Raw genomic sequence first — 14,646 nt, forward strand, 5'->3', positions numbered from 1 at the left:
TTTTCTTCTAGCTCTCCAAGACTACTCTCATTTCTTCTGCCAGTGCCATTACATGGCATAACCAGAAACACAAATTTAGGGGAAAGAAGTTCTGTTTGAATATTCATCTGATTCTTCCTGTTCTCCCAAGCAAAACTGATAGATCACTGTTGAGTCACAGCTGAAAAAGTCTCTCTTCTTACCCCTCTAAATGACCCAATTTGTGGATCTTCAATGCCAGTATTTTATACCCTGTTCCAGTTCCTGTGATATCCCAAACTTTCCATCATGGCCTGATATACGACCTAAGCTCTAAGCTTATTGGGCTTTTTTAGTACTGTAGTTAGAGGAGTCGCTTTAGTTTCAGTGGTCCGATGACTACCAAAGGACAAAACTGAGTAGGAGGCAGCTTTCTTCTTCATCTTTCATCTTCTTGTAGGATGCTGGTTTCTGAGCTGTGACCCTATATGAACCAGAATTTGGAAAGGAGGAAACTGGGAGTGGAGTGCATCTTGTATGGCTGTGCCCAAGACAGTGCTCTCTGCATCAACATTTTGTCTCTGTTCTGTCAGTAAAACATATACACCATTACCCATGTCTGCACACAGAAGATGACATTAGAAACGTTATGGAAATGTGTTTAAATCCCATTGCCACAGGACATGCTTTCCATTTCAAACTCTCTCTGTCTTTACTGGTTAAGGACTGAGTGTATAGCAGTGCTGTGGTTGCTCAGCATGGAAAGCAGCTATGTATGTCACAGTGCTCTCTGTGACCATAGATCAAAGTAACCACCAATAATTCTTACCAAATAGTAAATGACGATTTTCTTCTGCTCTCCTATGGCCTCTGGTGTGAAGATATAGTGCACATGGATCTCTGTGGGGGAGCCACAACTCAATGTCTCAGGCTTTGGCTCAATTTTGAGGAAGCTTTTACTGGCGGAGTAAAACCGACTTATTCTACGCATGGCATGCTCATATGAAGGTGTGATCCAGTTGTTGTCATAACAGTTCAGTTCAGGTTTATGATCAGCCTGATAATGAAGAATAAAAGTTTAATAACTGACCAAAACCAGGTAACAAGTCACATGAAAGTCCACAGGAAAACTCTGGGTATGTTCTGTATTTCCCATTCTTAGAAGAAGGTAAAGAGCGTGCACAGGAGAGTCAGAAAAGGGAGGCGACCTGCCAAGAAAATTGCTTTGTTTTCCACTGGCAGAAAGACTGATAACCCATGGATAGATGTTTCCCCTGCTGGTAAGAAAGACAGAGCCTCACCCCAGTCCCTCTGCCCTGCCTCTGTCACTCACTCGGATTTCCAGGGAGGCTTGTGTAAAGGTGGTAGTGTCTATGGAAAACCAGGATTGTCCCTGCTCATCCGTAGTGTAATTTCCTTTGTATTTGTCTCCATCCACAGAAATTGTGATGGTTTCATTGGCAATTGGAGCATCAGTGCCATCTACCAGTTTCACCTAACAGAGTAAAAGCAAACTTCAGGTTTTAGACCAAAACCAGAAAACAATTCCCAAGTCCTAAAGCCTTTTTCCTCTTTTTTCCTCCTTGCCAGGCAGGTTGTTTCTTTACAGAGAAGAAAAAAATACATGAATGTGGAAATGTGTGAGGTGAGTCCTGAAATGTTTGAAGCAGCAGACCATCTAACTGGCCCAGGGAAATTATCTGTTGGGGGCCCATGTTCCTCAGTAGATTTTCATTCCCCTGATCAGCCTAATTTGGGACCTCCACCACCTATCATCTGCTTCTTGGTTTGGGAACTCCAAGTTCAGACTTGTGCCTTGCCCCAGTCCTTGACTAAAGCTACATTGGAGGTAGACCTACACTGAGCTCAGCCCTGACTCACGACCTCACATTGTCTGGTGGTCACTGGACTGTTGGTGGAACCAACCCTGCTCTGCTCAGTCTGGTTGGGTACTGTGGGATCTTGCTGAGCAGGTCACTATGCCTACCTGTGTTATGATCACCTTTTGCACCTGGGTAATGTTCTCTCGTGGAATAGCCCAGACTTGCTGCTCTCTCATGTTATGCCCATGTGTCAGAACAACAGGCCTTCTGTTATCTACTGGGCTGGGTGCCAGAAGGTTCAGGGCCATGTGCCTGTCAGAGTGCCTCAACTATCAGTAATTTATCTGTCTGTGCAAAGGCACAGGAAAATGGACCATGTCATGTGCACACACTGCTATTCCATCTGCTGGGATTGTGCACTTCCGAGTTGGCAATACCCTGCCATTCATTGTTCAGGGTCTCAGAAGAAGTTCCCTACCCTCCCAAAGAGTGGAATCCCTGGTCTGTACTGAGAGTCCAGCAGGTCAAAGCTGATTTTGCTCATGATAGGTGTGATTCCACAGGAGCCTGTTCCAGTCATCTCTGTTCCTGAAAGGAGGCACAGTAAAGAGAGATTATTAAGTAAAAGCAGCATTTCTAGACATGTTACTCCACCTTCTTCATCTTTGGCAGACCCTCCTGTTATGGCCTGGCATCACTTTGACATCTCCATGTGGTACATACCTGTGCCATCTTCTGTGATCTTGCCTTGTACCTCAATGCTCATCTCATATCCCCTGCGCTGGAGCTGAAATATCTTGGTCCTTACTACACCAGAAACACACCCACGAGTGTCTGCCTAAGCAGGGGATTGGAGACAAAATTGGAATTCTGTGAACAAATTTGGTGGCTGTGAGACAGGAATAGATACCTCAAATCCAACGTCCTTAACTTCTGTTCATTAAATCCCAGCCTTATGTTCTAGTGTTGTCTCCAAGACCAGAACTTGTTTACAGTCTGTTTCCTAGTGTTTCATCCACACATTTTCTGTGTTTTGTGAGGTACCTGACACTCACTTCTCCAAGGCACACACTGTTTTCCTTGTTAACAAGATCCTACCTTAGTTCTGTTTTTCATCCTGTTTCTCCTGTTGTCTTCACTCTTCTCCTTGTTGTCCTTTCTCCTGTGTTTGACCCATATACAATACTACCTTCTTGTTTCCTGCTCCTCTTCTTTGCTCCTTGCTCCCTGACAGTTGCTCCCACAGTTACAAAGTTCTTTCACAGATCCTTTTCTCAGTTTCGAGATCAATAGCAGGGACCTCAGAGCTGACAACTGGAGAATTGTCACTAGTTTCACTCAGGTCAGAATTTCACCTGCGGGGTTTTCTTCATCAATTCTGTTTCCAGTTTAATGACTCACCTCTTCTTAAGCATGCCTTACTCTGGGACATCTGTTTTTCCCTGGGCAGAGTGCTGTCTCTTATGTTCTGCTGTCTCCCAGCCATCACAAATTTGGCCACCCTTAACGTTGCCTGTTACCCATAAGAAAGACCCCTACATTTTAATCTTGGGACTCACCTGCCTAGTGAATTCTTCACATACAGCTTCTGCTTCTTTTCCATAACAATTTGAAGCAGAATGGGAAAATTTCCGGCACACTTGGACGTTCACCAAACCAGGAACAGGTTTCCCATAGGTATACCTTTAATCACAAAATGTTAAACAATATTTTAGATTATGAGACAGTCAGAATCACACTCAGAAACATCTCCTTAAAGAACTTTGTGGATGACTTCCTAATATTTCTTCTTAAAGGCTGACTAACTTGGTATTTTAATTATTCTAGTGATTATATTTCCATCATGTCTGTGGTAAGATTCTTTCATCATCCATTCAAATCTAAGTAGAAGGTCTCTGCAGGAATGCAGAAAAAGATTATAGAAAGTTGTTTCAGCCAGGAGTATCCTTGTATCACAAGCTGCTCAGGGTTCAGTGCAAAAGTAGAAAGGCAACCAGGGGCTCAGAAGGAGCAATTTATGACTTAAAAATGAGAACACTGGCTTTGCACCACCTTTTTAAATTATGTCTGACCCAACAGCTCTGAGTATTTGAGGATTCAGGGTTGGCAGAGAAGCTCTAACTGAAGAAATGCGAAGACAGAAAATGTACCGTAAACTGGGAGGAGCAACCTGCAGATTAGTTTGACATTATCTTTTAAGGAACACAGAGAAGACCCTTTATTTCGACTGTTCAGGCCAAGTAGCAGACTCAGGACTGAGAAGGTGGAACAATCATGCACTACATGTCTGGGAAAAGAATGAAAAGCCTTCCCCAGTTTTTCTTTCGGTCCTCAGCAGAAAAGAGGAGAGTAGGGTGAGAAAGAGAGATTTACTCCAGCTCTGTGACTCACAAACCACAGACGGACACTGGAAGCTCCTTTTCCTTAATAGTGATCATCTTGGGCAGCTTCACCAGGACCTCGTACTTGGGCAGCACTAGATGGGAGAGAGAAAGTCTGATATGACAAGAGTGAAGGCGAGCTGTATACTGTGCAGCAACCCAAACACAGAGCCAGGATCATCTTAATATGAACAATCGCCTCTCCATGGTGTTTAGTACAGCTCTGCTACTCCTTCCCTAGGTTTTCTCAGTCTTCACTACTGTTTGGGTCTAGCCAGAGTACATGTCTAATAAACACCAGAGAAGTTTTATTACAGACCTAGGGGTTATACTACTCCCTGGGGCAGGACATTTCTCCTTACTCAGTCTCTACCACCAGACTGTGTCTGCTAGTAGCATTTGTGGAGTGTTCTTTAAACTGAAGTTTTTTACCAAACATGTTTTCTAAGCTTTTTCAGAAACAAGGAAGAAGAGGAGGATGAGAGAGGACTACAAGTGGAAAAAACAAAATAATGCAGCTGATGAGAGATGCAAAATAGGGTCACCAAAATATTGTAATCTCTCACTCTCTATCTAGTGCTACTTGCAACAAGCTGCTGGATCAAAAAGTGACTAAAACCAAGTCAAATGAAATTGGTCCCACAAGCTATTCACAGAAAGCCTGTCAGATCCTGTACTCCCAAGAGCACTATAAGCAAATAGAAGCTCAGGCAGGTTGCAGAGGCGCCATAAAGCGAGCAACCACCTCTGATGCTCTGCACCTTCTGGGTCAGCCCCTCTGAACCTCATTGCCTATGTATTCAGTCTCTCTCTTCTCCATGCCATTCCCAGGGAATCCCAAACTGAGAGGTCAAAGTAAAAGGCATTGCTGCCAACCTCGCATCCCATACCACCTCTCCTTACCATATTCCTTCACGCTGAAGGAGTGCTCCACATGGTATGAGAAGCTTTTTTGCACGACTATTTTGTAGGAGCCTTGGATAGGGTCTGAGGTGAGGGGGAAGGAGAGCTGTGTAAGGCCAGTCTCTAGTTCCACCCCCTGCCACTGGTACACACGGTTCCTCTGGGGATCCTGCAGGTGAAGATAAGTCAAGGGTACAAAACAGCACAGGAGAGTCCCAGGGACAGAGGAGTGGATTGCATATACATCCTGGCTGGGAATGCCTACCTGTAATTATTCAATAATCTGTAAGGATCTGTGAGCACTTACCTGTCAGTTCTACAGAATTAGCATGCAATAAATCTTTTAAACCCTGGAGGTCCTGTGTTGTCTCCCCCTCAGCTCTACCTGCGTGCTTATGAAGGATGGGGTCAGGAAGCTGGGAAAGACAGACTGGTAAGGTAACAAGGCAAGGAGATGGATAGCAGGAGGTAAGTTTCAGTCTTCTTCACTCGCTATACAGCCTGCTAAAAGTATTTTTTCCATGCCTGGAATAGAGACTATCTGGGTACTAGTGCATAATCTGCTGAGGAATAAGACAACTGATCTATCTATGGGACTGAGAAATGTACATCTGTAAGAGTCCAAAGGTTGTGGTGTGGTGGGGGAGTGGGGAGAGGAACAGAGTAAAGTATTTCCCGTGTATGCACATACAGCTGAGAGCTCTCCCTTCTTATCTCTCCCCACTCCTAGTGCTGGAGCTGAAATGTCATCACTACTACAGCTGAGTATTGTCATTATGAACGGACTATCAATAGGCCATGCTCCAAATTCATCAGCTCAGCCCCAAATTTCTTGCAGTAGTCACTGAACCAGTGCAGTGGTGCTGCATAGTTTCATGCACCCTTTCCAGTCTCCTCATCAGGATGGTTAATGTTTACAGTCTTTCATTTTCTCCCTGATCTTTGCATTGTACCTTGTCTGTCACCAAAAGTCTGTTTACTTTAGATAGGTATGTGGCTCAAGATATGTGACTGTGCATTTACTTCACTGGGATTTTATCTCAGGGCTTAGGGAAAAGGGGACGTGAATGACATCCCCCAGTTGGAGTTCACTAGTCAGGGGTCAGAAGAGGGGGTCTTCTTCCCAAGAGGCACCTCAGGAGAAGGGCACTGTCAGAATAACACATCCCACAGCTCTGACCAAACCATCTTCATTGTCACCTTTCAACCTTGCTGAAAAGCTCACCACTTATTGTGAGAGACACCACTGATCTTCCTTGGAGGAGGAATTCAAGAAAATGTTTACAGATGGGCTTGTGAATTTGTTGCCATTTCTGTGATGTATTTATAGGGAAGGCCTGAAAGCCAGTTTGTTTGGTTTTCCTCAGAAAGGTGTGTTTTTTCTTTTCTTTATGACAGAAGCAATGGGTCAGGATGATAGTTCAGAAATAATAGGTTCACACTAGCTTCTGCCTCTGTGACAGGCTATGATCAATTAGTTACATTAAGGGTGTAGACTGTTGAACATTTATTTCCTTAGCACTGCTGACTGTAAGCTATCACCCTTCTTCACTCGTGACACCATTTCCTTTGGGCCAGCCCAAATTTCATGCAAGCACATGGTAAACTGCACTGCCAGATCTGATCTGGCAAAAAAAAAACCTAGAGAAAAATGGTGAATTTGCTGCCAAATGAATTTCCCACGCTAGAAGACTGCCTTGTAGACATCTGTGAAAGCAAAACAAAGGGCAGTGCTCGACTGAGAAGGAGAATTGAAGAAGATGGTGAGGCTGGAGGAGCAGGCCTACATAAACTGGCATCAACAACAAGGACAAACACCGTGCCTCACAGGCTGGAGCTGAAAACACAGGATGGTCTTCCTAGTGATTTGGAATTGAAGCCTTCGATTGGTAATAACAAAAAAATTAAAAAGGTTATGAAATTATTCAGCTGGTTAGGCAAAGACAGATGGGATTTCTCGAGGTAGTGGATAGAATTTATTTCTTCTTGCTCCTTTAATGAAATTTCTGGAATTGGTCAAATATCATCTAATTGAAAGGGAAAGGAGCTGTTCCACAACCTCATGGGAGAGCCTCAGCAGAAGGTAGTTCTGAAATGCCCTTCTCCACCTGCAGTCCCACAACACACACTCTCTTACTGTTCTTTCTCCAAATATTCACATATGACCAGTGGCCCACCAGTTCTGCAGCTCTGTTCTGGAAGTTTGCTGATGGGGAGAGCGAAAGCACTCTGACAGGAGGGTGGAAAAGAGGAGCATAGCCTGGTTTTGGCCCTTCTTCTGCCTCCCCTGTTGTGAAAATAGCCCCAGATCTAGAGAGACGCAGTGCAGAATGCTGACAGCAATCCCAAGCAGCAAGGAGCAATGACAGGACTGACTACACAAGACCCATAACCACACAAACCAATGTAAGATTTGTGCATACTAATTTCAGCACTGTTTGTGCTGTTATCATGGCTTCAGGGTACATCGCTGAGTCCTTCCCATCAGTTTTCCACTAGAAGATGTCCCAGATAATAATTGTAAATTCTGGTTTCTCATCTGACAATGTGAGCACTTGAATCATTAACAGAAACATCCTTCCTATTAACTTTTGTCTGTCACTGAAGCTCAACTGTTAAAAAACAACAACAACAACAACTACCAAAAAAAACCAAAAACAAAAAAACCCAAACAAAAACACACAAAAAGGGCATGCTTGGGAAGATAGGGAACCTCTACTTACGTGATTTTATTTCTTTTGTTTTGCTAGTTTGTTTAACACAGCTCTGTGGTGTCAACCATATTTGGCAGACACAAAATCTTAGTTCTGCTTGGCAAGAGGAATAAGCCATTCTGATATGACCACTAGGCAAGATTTCTGTTCACAGCATGGCTTGCACTGATTAACTGCTCTGTTCCTACAGCACATTCCCTAATGAAAGAACCACTGTTGGAACTTATTTGATGCCCAACTACTCAGCCTTCCTTTACACAAAGGAAAAAGGTCATTTGCCCATATTTTTTCCCTTGCACCTCAGCCTGACTACACCACTGCTGGAGACTACTACCTCTGTGCCTGCACATTCTGCTGAGATAATAGGCATATATTTATCCACTCACCTGAACATACACAAATGGAAACTGTGGAGAAAGAACAAAGGAAAATCAGCATTAGAAATATTAGTTACATATGGATGGAAGTATTTAGCAGATTTGGACTGAAGGGCAGAAGAATAACCTTCTAAGAAGTCCTTTGGGTTCTTCCTTTTGTATATGTGCTCTATTTCCATAGTTCTTGATGATTAAGGGAATCTCTTCTATAATATTTTAGAGCCCCAGCTTCTTTATCTTACCACAGTATGAAAATGTGATGAAGTAAGAGTTTTTAAAGAACTTATCTGCATGAGGAGATGATTGCCAAATAAACTAAAAGATGGACTTATACCCCTGACCTGTTCCGTAAAACCAAGACCTTGTCATGCTGCTTTCTCTGCCTCTAAGCATGTGGTTGCACTCACTGCAGAAACAACTGCACATCTGTCACTTCCAATGGAAACTTGTCCCAGTAATTTATTCAGTAAGGAGATCCCTGCCTACATGTGTAGCCACATACATCCTTTGCAGATCTGGTTTTAAACACCTATATCCCTATGAAAAAGGACATATGTTTCTCAGTCAACAGAGGCAGGTGGAATCTGTCCCAGGACACGATATGGAATGGGTCAAGGATGGTGTGAGTAATAAAGTATCATATGCCGTAAAGGCTGTCTTCAGTGGTTCTGGGTGATGACAGTAATGGTGTTAATTGGGAATTAACCTCCTGGTTAACAACAAGGAATTATGGATCTACCTTCTCATTCAGCGGGTAGAAGTCTTTGTCCAGAGAGACGATCCGAAACAGAACTGAAGAGTGTAATGAAAAAGAAGGAAATTCCACTGTTAAATTCGTCGCCATTACCAGAAAATGTCAGTTGCAGTAATTTATGACTCAGATTCATTCCATGTATCAACAGGCTTTGAATAGAGATCTCTAAGTTATGGAAGCAATTACTTCAGGCTCTTTCTTTTGCAGATGGTGAGAGGTAGATAAATTTAGAAGGATAATCAGATCTTGGCTGAACTGAATTGTCCCTTGAGAGTCCCTGTCCTGCTTTGTTGATTCAGGTGCAGTCAAGGGAGACTATGCTTTGAAGTCATCTCAGATTCATGCCTCTAGTTGGGTCAAATGAATCTGAGCCTATGCCTACATCTGGCTGAGATGCTGTGGCTGAAGGATGGAGAATAGGAATGATGAAGGTACCACATGTCCTAGATTTCAGCTGACTGAAATAAGATTTACTGAGTACTTTAACTCCCACCATGAAGAGGTCTGGGGCCTCTGGGGAATGAATCCTGAAAGAGTTTCTGCTGTCAGAGTCAATACCAACCCAATTCCCTGTACCTGTCTGTCCGGGCTTGTAGATGGGTTTATCTGTCTGGACGAAGACCAGGCTCTCAGAATTCTTGACTAGCACTGACTTGCGGCTTCTGAACCTCAGTGTCGCCCCCTTCACCACCACAGTGAGAAATGCCACTGATGTGCTATTGGATTTTGGAAGCTAAGGAAAATGAAGAGGAGAACTGCTTTAGTAATTCACCCCATTGCATTAAGCCTTTGAAGGACTGAGTATTAGCTAGGTCCAAAAGTTCCCTAAAGCAATACCAAAGACTTAGTGCTGTAAGCAAGAGAAAAACATGATTTGTCTCCTCTGTCTCAAGAAAATATCCTTTTTTTTCCTTCAGGAACTGTTGAAATAAGAGATCTTCTCCATTTCCTTTTGTTTTCTACATGCTTCTTTTTCTCCTTCCAATACTGGAAGCCTTTTCCCTCCCTTAATTTGTAGTTTTTTAAATTTTCATTTATATACTTTCCTTAGAGAAATATTGAATCTGGTCTTGTTCCATCATATGATTTATTAAAATTGAAATTAACCCAGATTAATTATTTAGAGGGTGGGACCAGTTGCTTACATTATTCACCAATCAGCCTTCTACAGGAAACAATCATGAGTAAGCTCCAAAAGGAGACAAATGACCTACTGGACCTCACTGTCTTTAACAATTCTCCAGCTTCTATAGTTCTCATTCCACTTCACTGTTCTACCTCTGAAGCTTACACAGATCAAACAAACATGGGGTATGTCCTGTCCATCAAAGTTATAGGATGAAGGATCCCAAAAATAGTTCTCTAAGCCATACATGCATAGAAATATGTGGGACACAGAATTTGATAATGGTATTAAATTATTCCTAATAAGGTTACCACAGTCAGTTGTCCACATCAAATTCATTTTTTGTTTGGCTTAGCTTCGAAGTCTCTGACTGCAACATGTCTTATTTCTCATTTCCTGACTGTTTAGATCTGATATGCCACATCAATAAACACAAGGGATCATCCCACAAGGGTGAGATACTCACAGAGAAAGGGATGCAGGTGAACACGTCCTTCTCTGACACCACATCATCAATCAAGCTCCTGTTTTCCCCTTGGTACTCGAGTGTGGCACTCAGTGTCACAGACTCATTCAGGTGGGTCAGCTGAACACAGACCTTCTCAGAAGAATCTGTGTGTATCAGAAAGGGCAGTAGCACCATATACTGCCTAGGAAGAGAAGGAAGCAAGAATCAGAAGGATCAGAAATGTGAAACAGTTTTAAGGAAACTACTAATTGAAAGGAAATCAAAGAATCAGCATGCCTAATCCATTACTGTCCCTGTGAATTGCAGTGCATATACACATGAGCATTCATTTTAATTTAGGTTTTTACATATTAAACTGACTAACTAGCCTAAACACAGGAAAATGCTTGCAGTGGAAGAAACAATTTCTATGCTAATATAGAGTCCTTTACAAAGGATGTTTTGTTCAGCTTCACAACAGGGAGTAAGGATGGTGTGAAAGGTTCAAGGCTGTCAACTGATTTTTTAATATCCCCACAATCTCCTATTCAGATTCAAAGGCATTAGCTAAAAAGGGTTGAAAATTCAGCAGTTTTAGGGTTGAAAAAACTATCCACTTGTCTGGTTTCTCCTGTTGCCTATCCAGGTTGCCAAATCCTTTTCACGCTGAGCAAAAATGTGAGCTCTTTCAGTTTGGGACCTTATTAAGATGAGCACACAAAGGATTTCAGAGAGCAGTGTTTTCTTGCAACACAAGTATACTTGCATCTTCAAAGAGCTTTTGACAAAGGTTCCTCACAAAAGAACCTTAAAGTAAGCTGTCATTCAATGAAAGGGACCATTTTACTAATAAATCAAATTATTAAGTCTGAGCTGGATTAATTAGTTAAAAGTTAGGACACAAAGTGTAGGAACCAGTGAAAATCTCCATCTGTGTTGGAACCCCTGCTGTTCAGTACACTTCTGTACGATCTGGAAGTACCATTTTCTGATAACTGTCCAGAATAACAGAATATCTAAAACTGACTTATATATTCTATGAGTCTATTTGTAGAAAACTTTTGTCATATGGTAGGACTGTGTAGCAAAAATGGCAAATGAACTGTTCACAAAGAGAAAATAATCAATAGAGGAAGAAAAAATTACCCCAACAGTATATATGCTGTCGTGTATATGCTGTATCACTAAGTGGGCTATTACCACTCAGACATAAGTGCTGTTGATCACTCTTGGAAAGTTCTCATTCAATAATAAGTAACAAATGGACTGTAGGGAAGTGTTCAGAAAGGAACAGAGGACAAATCAGAACACATAGTTTTGCCATTGTATAATTGCAAGATACTTCCACATCTCACAGATGACATGCATTTAAAACATGGATTTAGCAGAAAAGATTCAGTGAAAGACAGCAGAGATTATCTGAAATATGGAATGATTTCCATAGGAGGAGACACTACATAGATTCTTTAGCTTGGAAAAAGGCATGACAGAAAGCTATAAAGTCACAATGTGCACAAAAGAAAGTATGGTTTGTTCATCAGCTGTGACAAAATTTGTAGTAAACAACGCCAATGGAAAATATTAAGCATCTGTCTTAAAAATAGAAGGGAGCAGAAACTCTTTCACTAATGCACAAAATTACATAATTACCTGAGGGAATGGCAGGAGGATGTGCCAGGAGAGGTTCAGGTTGGATATTAGGAAGAGGTTCTTCACCCAGAGGGTGGTGGAGCACTGGAACAGGCTCCCCAGAAAGGTAGTCATGGCCGGAAGAATTAAAAAAACATTTGGACAATGCCCGCAGACACATGGTGTAAATTTTGGGGTTGTCCAATTCAGGGACAGGAGTTGGACTTGATGATCCTTGTGGTCCCTTCAAACTCAGGCCATTCTATGATTCTATGATTCTGTCACTCCCACCTGCTAGTAATTTTCCAAGGCATACTGTGTCTGCCCTATGGCACCAGCTACATAAAATTTGGTTGAGGCTCATAAGGGCAAGAAGATAGTTACTTTTTATATGAAGGTCATTAAAATGTCCTGGGTAAATTCATTGCCCAGGAATGACTAGAAAACAGCAGGCCAAGTGAATCCCTGCCACAGTAAGACCTTGAATCACTGATAGAAGCTCCATAAGTCTACAGCAGAGAGGAAACTCATTTCCAAAGTACTTGCCTTGCTCCTTTACTCTGTCCATCAGCACCCACGACTGACCACCAACGCAGACAAAATACAGAGCCAATGTAGTCCTCTGGTCTTATGCTGGACCATTTTTATGGGCCTAGTATTCCTTTTTCCATGTGCACATTCAAGCTATCCAGATGCAAGCAACAGGAGGTTCTGGTGACAATTCAAGCTGCAGGGCATATTAATCCTTGTATGCATGGGATGAAACCTGTGTTCAGGACTGCTCATGCCACTTCTCCATGGGCTCTCCACTGGGGAAGGCTAATGTGCACCTTGCCAGTTGGTGCCAGCCGTGGGTAAAGAGATAGCTGGGCCCATTCAGAGTTATGTGATTGCCTGGGCTCTAAACTTTTGGGAAGCCCTAAAGCTACTGTAGAGACAGTGGGACCCAGGCAGTACCTCCATTTCCCTCACCACTAGGCAACAGGATAAAGCGTGGTAAGAAGACAGCCAGCAGCTCTGGTTAGTCCATGCTGCTGCAGAAGCAGGGAAAGAAGGGAGCTCCAGCCACCCAGGGAGTGACTTACAGGTTGTGCCTATCTGCTTGTTCCAGTGCTCCCCTTCCTTCACAGCCCTCTCACCACAGCTTCACCCTAATCTCATTTCCCCTGCACACTGTCAGTGGCACTGGCAGCCTGACTATAAGATCCAGTGTACCAAAAGGACAGCATGACCTAGTTCGTGGGGAATTTGGCCTCATTCCTCTTCCTGTTCACTGTTCCGCTGAAATTTTGGCCAACACACAGAACTGCTCCCTACACCAGGGTCCATTCCTTTGAAACAAGGATATGAAATACGTTGTTTGTCGACCTCCCTTTAGCTGGTTTGGGATGTGTTGGTGAAAAGAGCTAGATGAATTAAAGTACGATGAGAGCTTTAAATAACTTGGATCTCAAGTCCATGTATAGACATTCCAGGACAAAAAGCATCTGGGGTGCCAAAAGAGATCTCAGCAGTCTCCCTGCTTGCAATGAACTGCTCTGACAACAGAGGCATGGCTGTCAGAAGCAGGCATCAAGAAGGAATAGGAGAATCTAGAGAAAGAGCTTGAGGCAAAAATTATGAGCTTATATACAGAAGGTAATACTCTAGCTTAAGATGGCCTAATGTCTGCCTATTAACTCTCAGCTACTTCATGGAACAAACACCCAACCAAAGAAGGCAGTGGATTTCATCAGCCCCATCAGTCTAAATCCATACCTGAAAATTCAACTGCCATCATGACTTTGCATTTCTTACCGTTTGCAGTGTATACCCATGCAGGTCTACTATGTTGTGAACCAGCTTGCATGTACAACCACATACCAGAATAGGAGAACAATACTTCCTATGGAATTTTTCCAGAACAGACCCAAAGCAAGAAACAAAACAAAACAAAACAAAACCAACTTGCTGTCAGTATCTTGCAGAATTGTAGAAGTTTTGGTTGCAAGGGACCCCTGGATGTCTCAAGCCAAACTTTTCTTCTCAAACAGGACTTTTGCGAAGGTCTGCATAGATGGAGTTCCCACAATCTCTCTGGGCCACCTCTTCCAGTGCTGCACTAACTTGGTGAATAAGATTTTTTCTAATATATATTCTGAACCTTAATTGTGTCTGCTGTGCAGCTGGCCACATCTGAAACAGGAATAGCAGCAACTGCTGCTGCTGCTCAAAGAAGCAATCTCCCTACTTGCGCAGGGCACAGTAAGCAAGTCTTGGTTGGAAGCTTCATTCTGTCTTCAGTTCAAGGGCAGGTTCCCTTCTGTGTTGTACATAGCATCTGATCTACCCTGCAGCACTTAAAAAAACTGCTACCCTCATACTACCTGCCCAGACTCCACTGCCTCCCTGCTGGGCTCCCATCTTCATTCTGTGGATCCCACCTACACCCCTCTCTCCTCCACCTCTCTCAGCTCTTCCTCCTTCTCCCCTCCTAAAATGGTGCTCAAGTCAGAGACAAAGAGCAGCATGTTGCTCACAGTAGGAGAGGTCT

At 42.9% G+C, this 14,646-nt stretch overlaps 1 protein-coding gene across 2 annotated transcripts in view; it reads right to left on the bottom strand.

Moving 5' to 3' along the window:
• The window catches only part of LOC309450123 (alpha-2-macroglobulin-like), a 40,223-nt gene that overhangs the window by 24,255 nt on the left and 1,322 nt on the right, over positions 1 to 14,646 (bottom strand). For both annotated transcript variants that reach the window (XM_082072788.1, XM_082072787.1), the window contains exons 2-12: positions 10,503 to 10,686; positions 9,487 to 9,643; positions 8,896 to 8,948; positions 8,166 to 8,186; positions 5,066 to 5,234; positions 4,173 to 4,257; positions 3,341 to 3,464; positions 2,505 to 2,619; positions 2,260 to 2,369; positions 1,292 to 1,453; positions 788 to 1,015 (exon numbers count right to left, since the gene is read on the bottom strand). In XM_082072788.1, coding sequence (XP_081928914.1) covers positions 788 to 1,015; positions 1,292 to 1,453; positions 2,260 to 2,369; positions 2,505 to 2,619; positions 3,341 to 3,464; positions 4,173 to 4,257; positions 5,066 to 5,234; positions 8,166 to 8,186; positions 8,896 to 8,948; positions 9,487 to 9,643; positions 10,503 to 10,686 — 1,408 coding nt within the window. The remainder of the gene's footprint in view (positions 1 to 787; positions 1,016 to 1,291; positions 1,454 to 2,259; positions 2,370 to 2,504; positions 2,620 to 3,340; positions 3,465 to 4,172; positions 4,258 to 5,065; positions 5,235 to 8,165; positions 8,187 to 8,895; positions 8,949 to 9,486; positions 9,644 to 10,502; positions 10,687 to 14,646) is intronic.

Source organism: Streptopelia decaocto (genome assembly GCF_964273445.1).
Source record: "Streptopelia decaocto genome assembly, chromosome: 1".
Taxonomy (NCBI): domain Eukaryota; kingdom Metazoa; phylum Chordata; class Aves; order Columbiformes; family Columbidae; genus Streptopelia; species Streptopelia decaocto.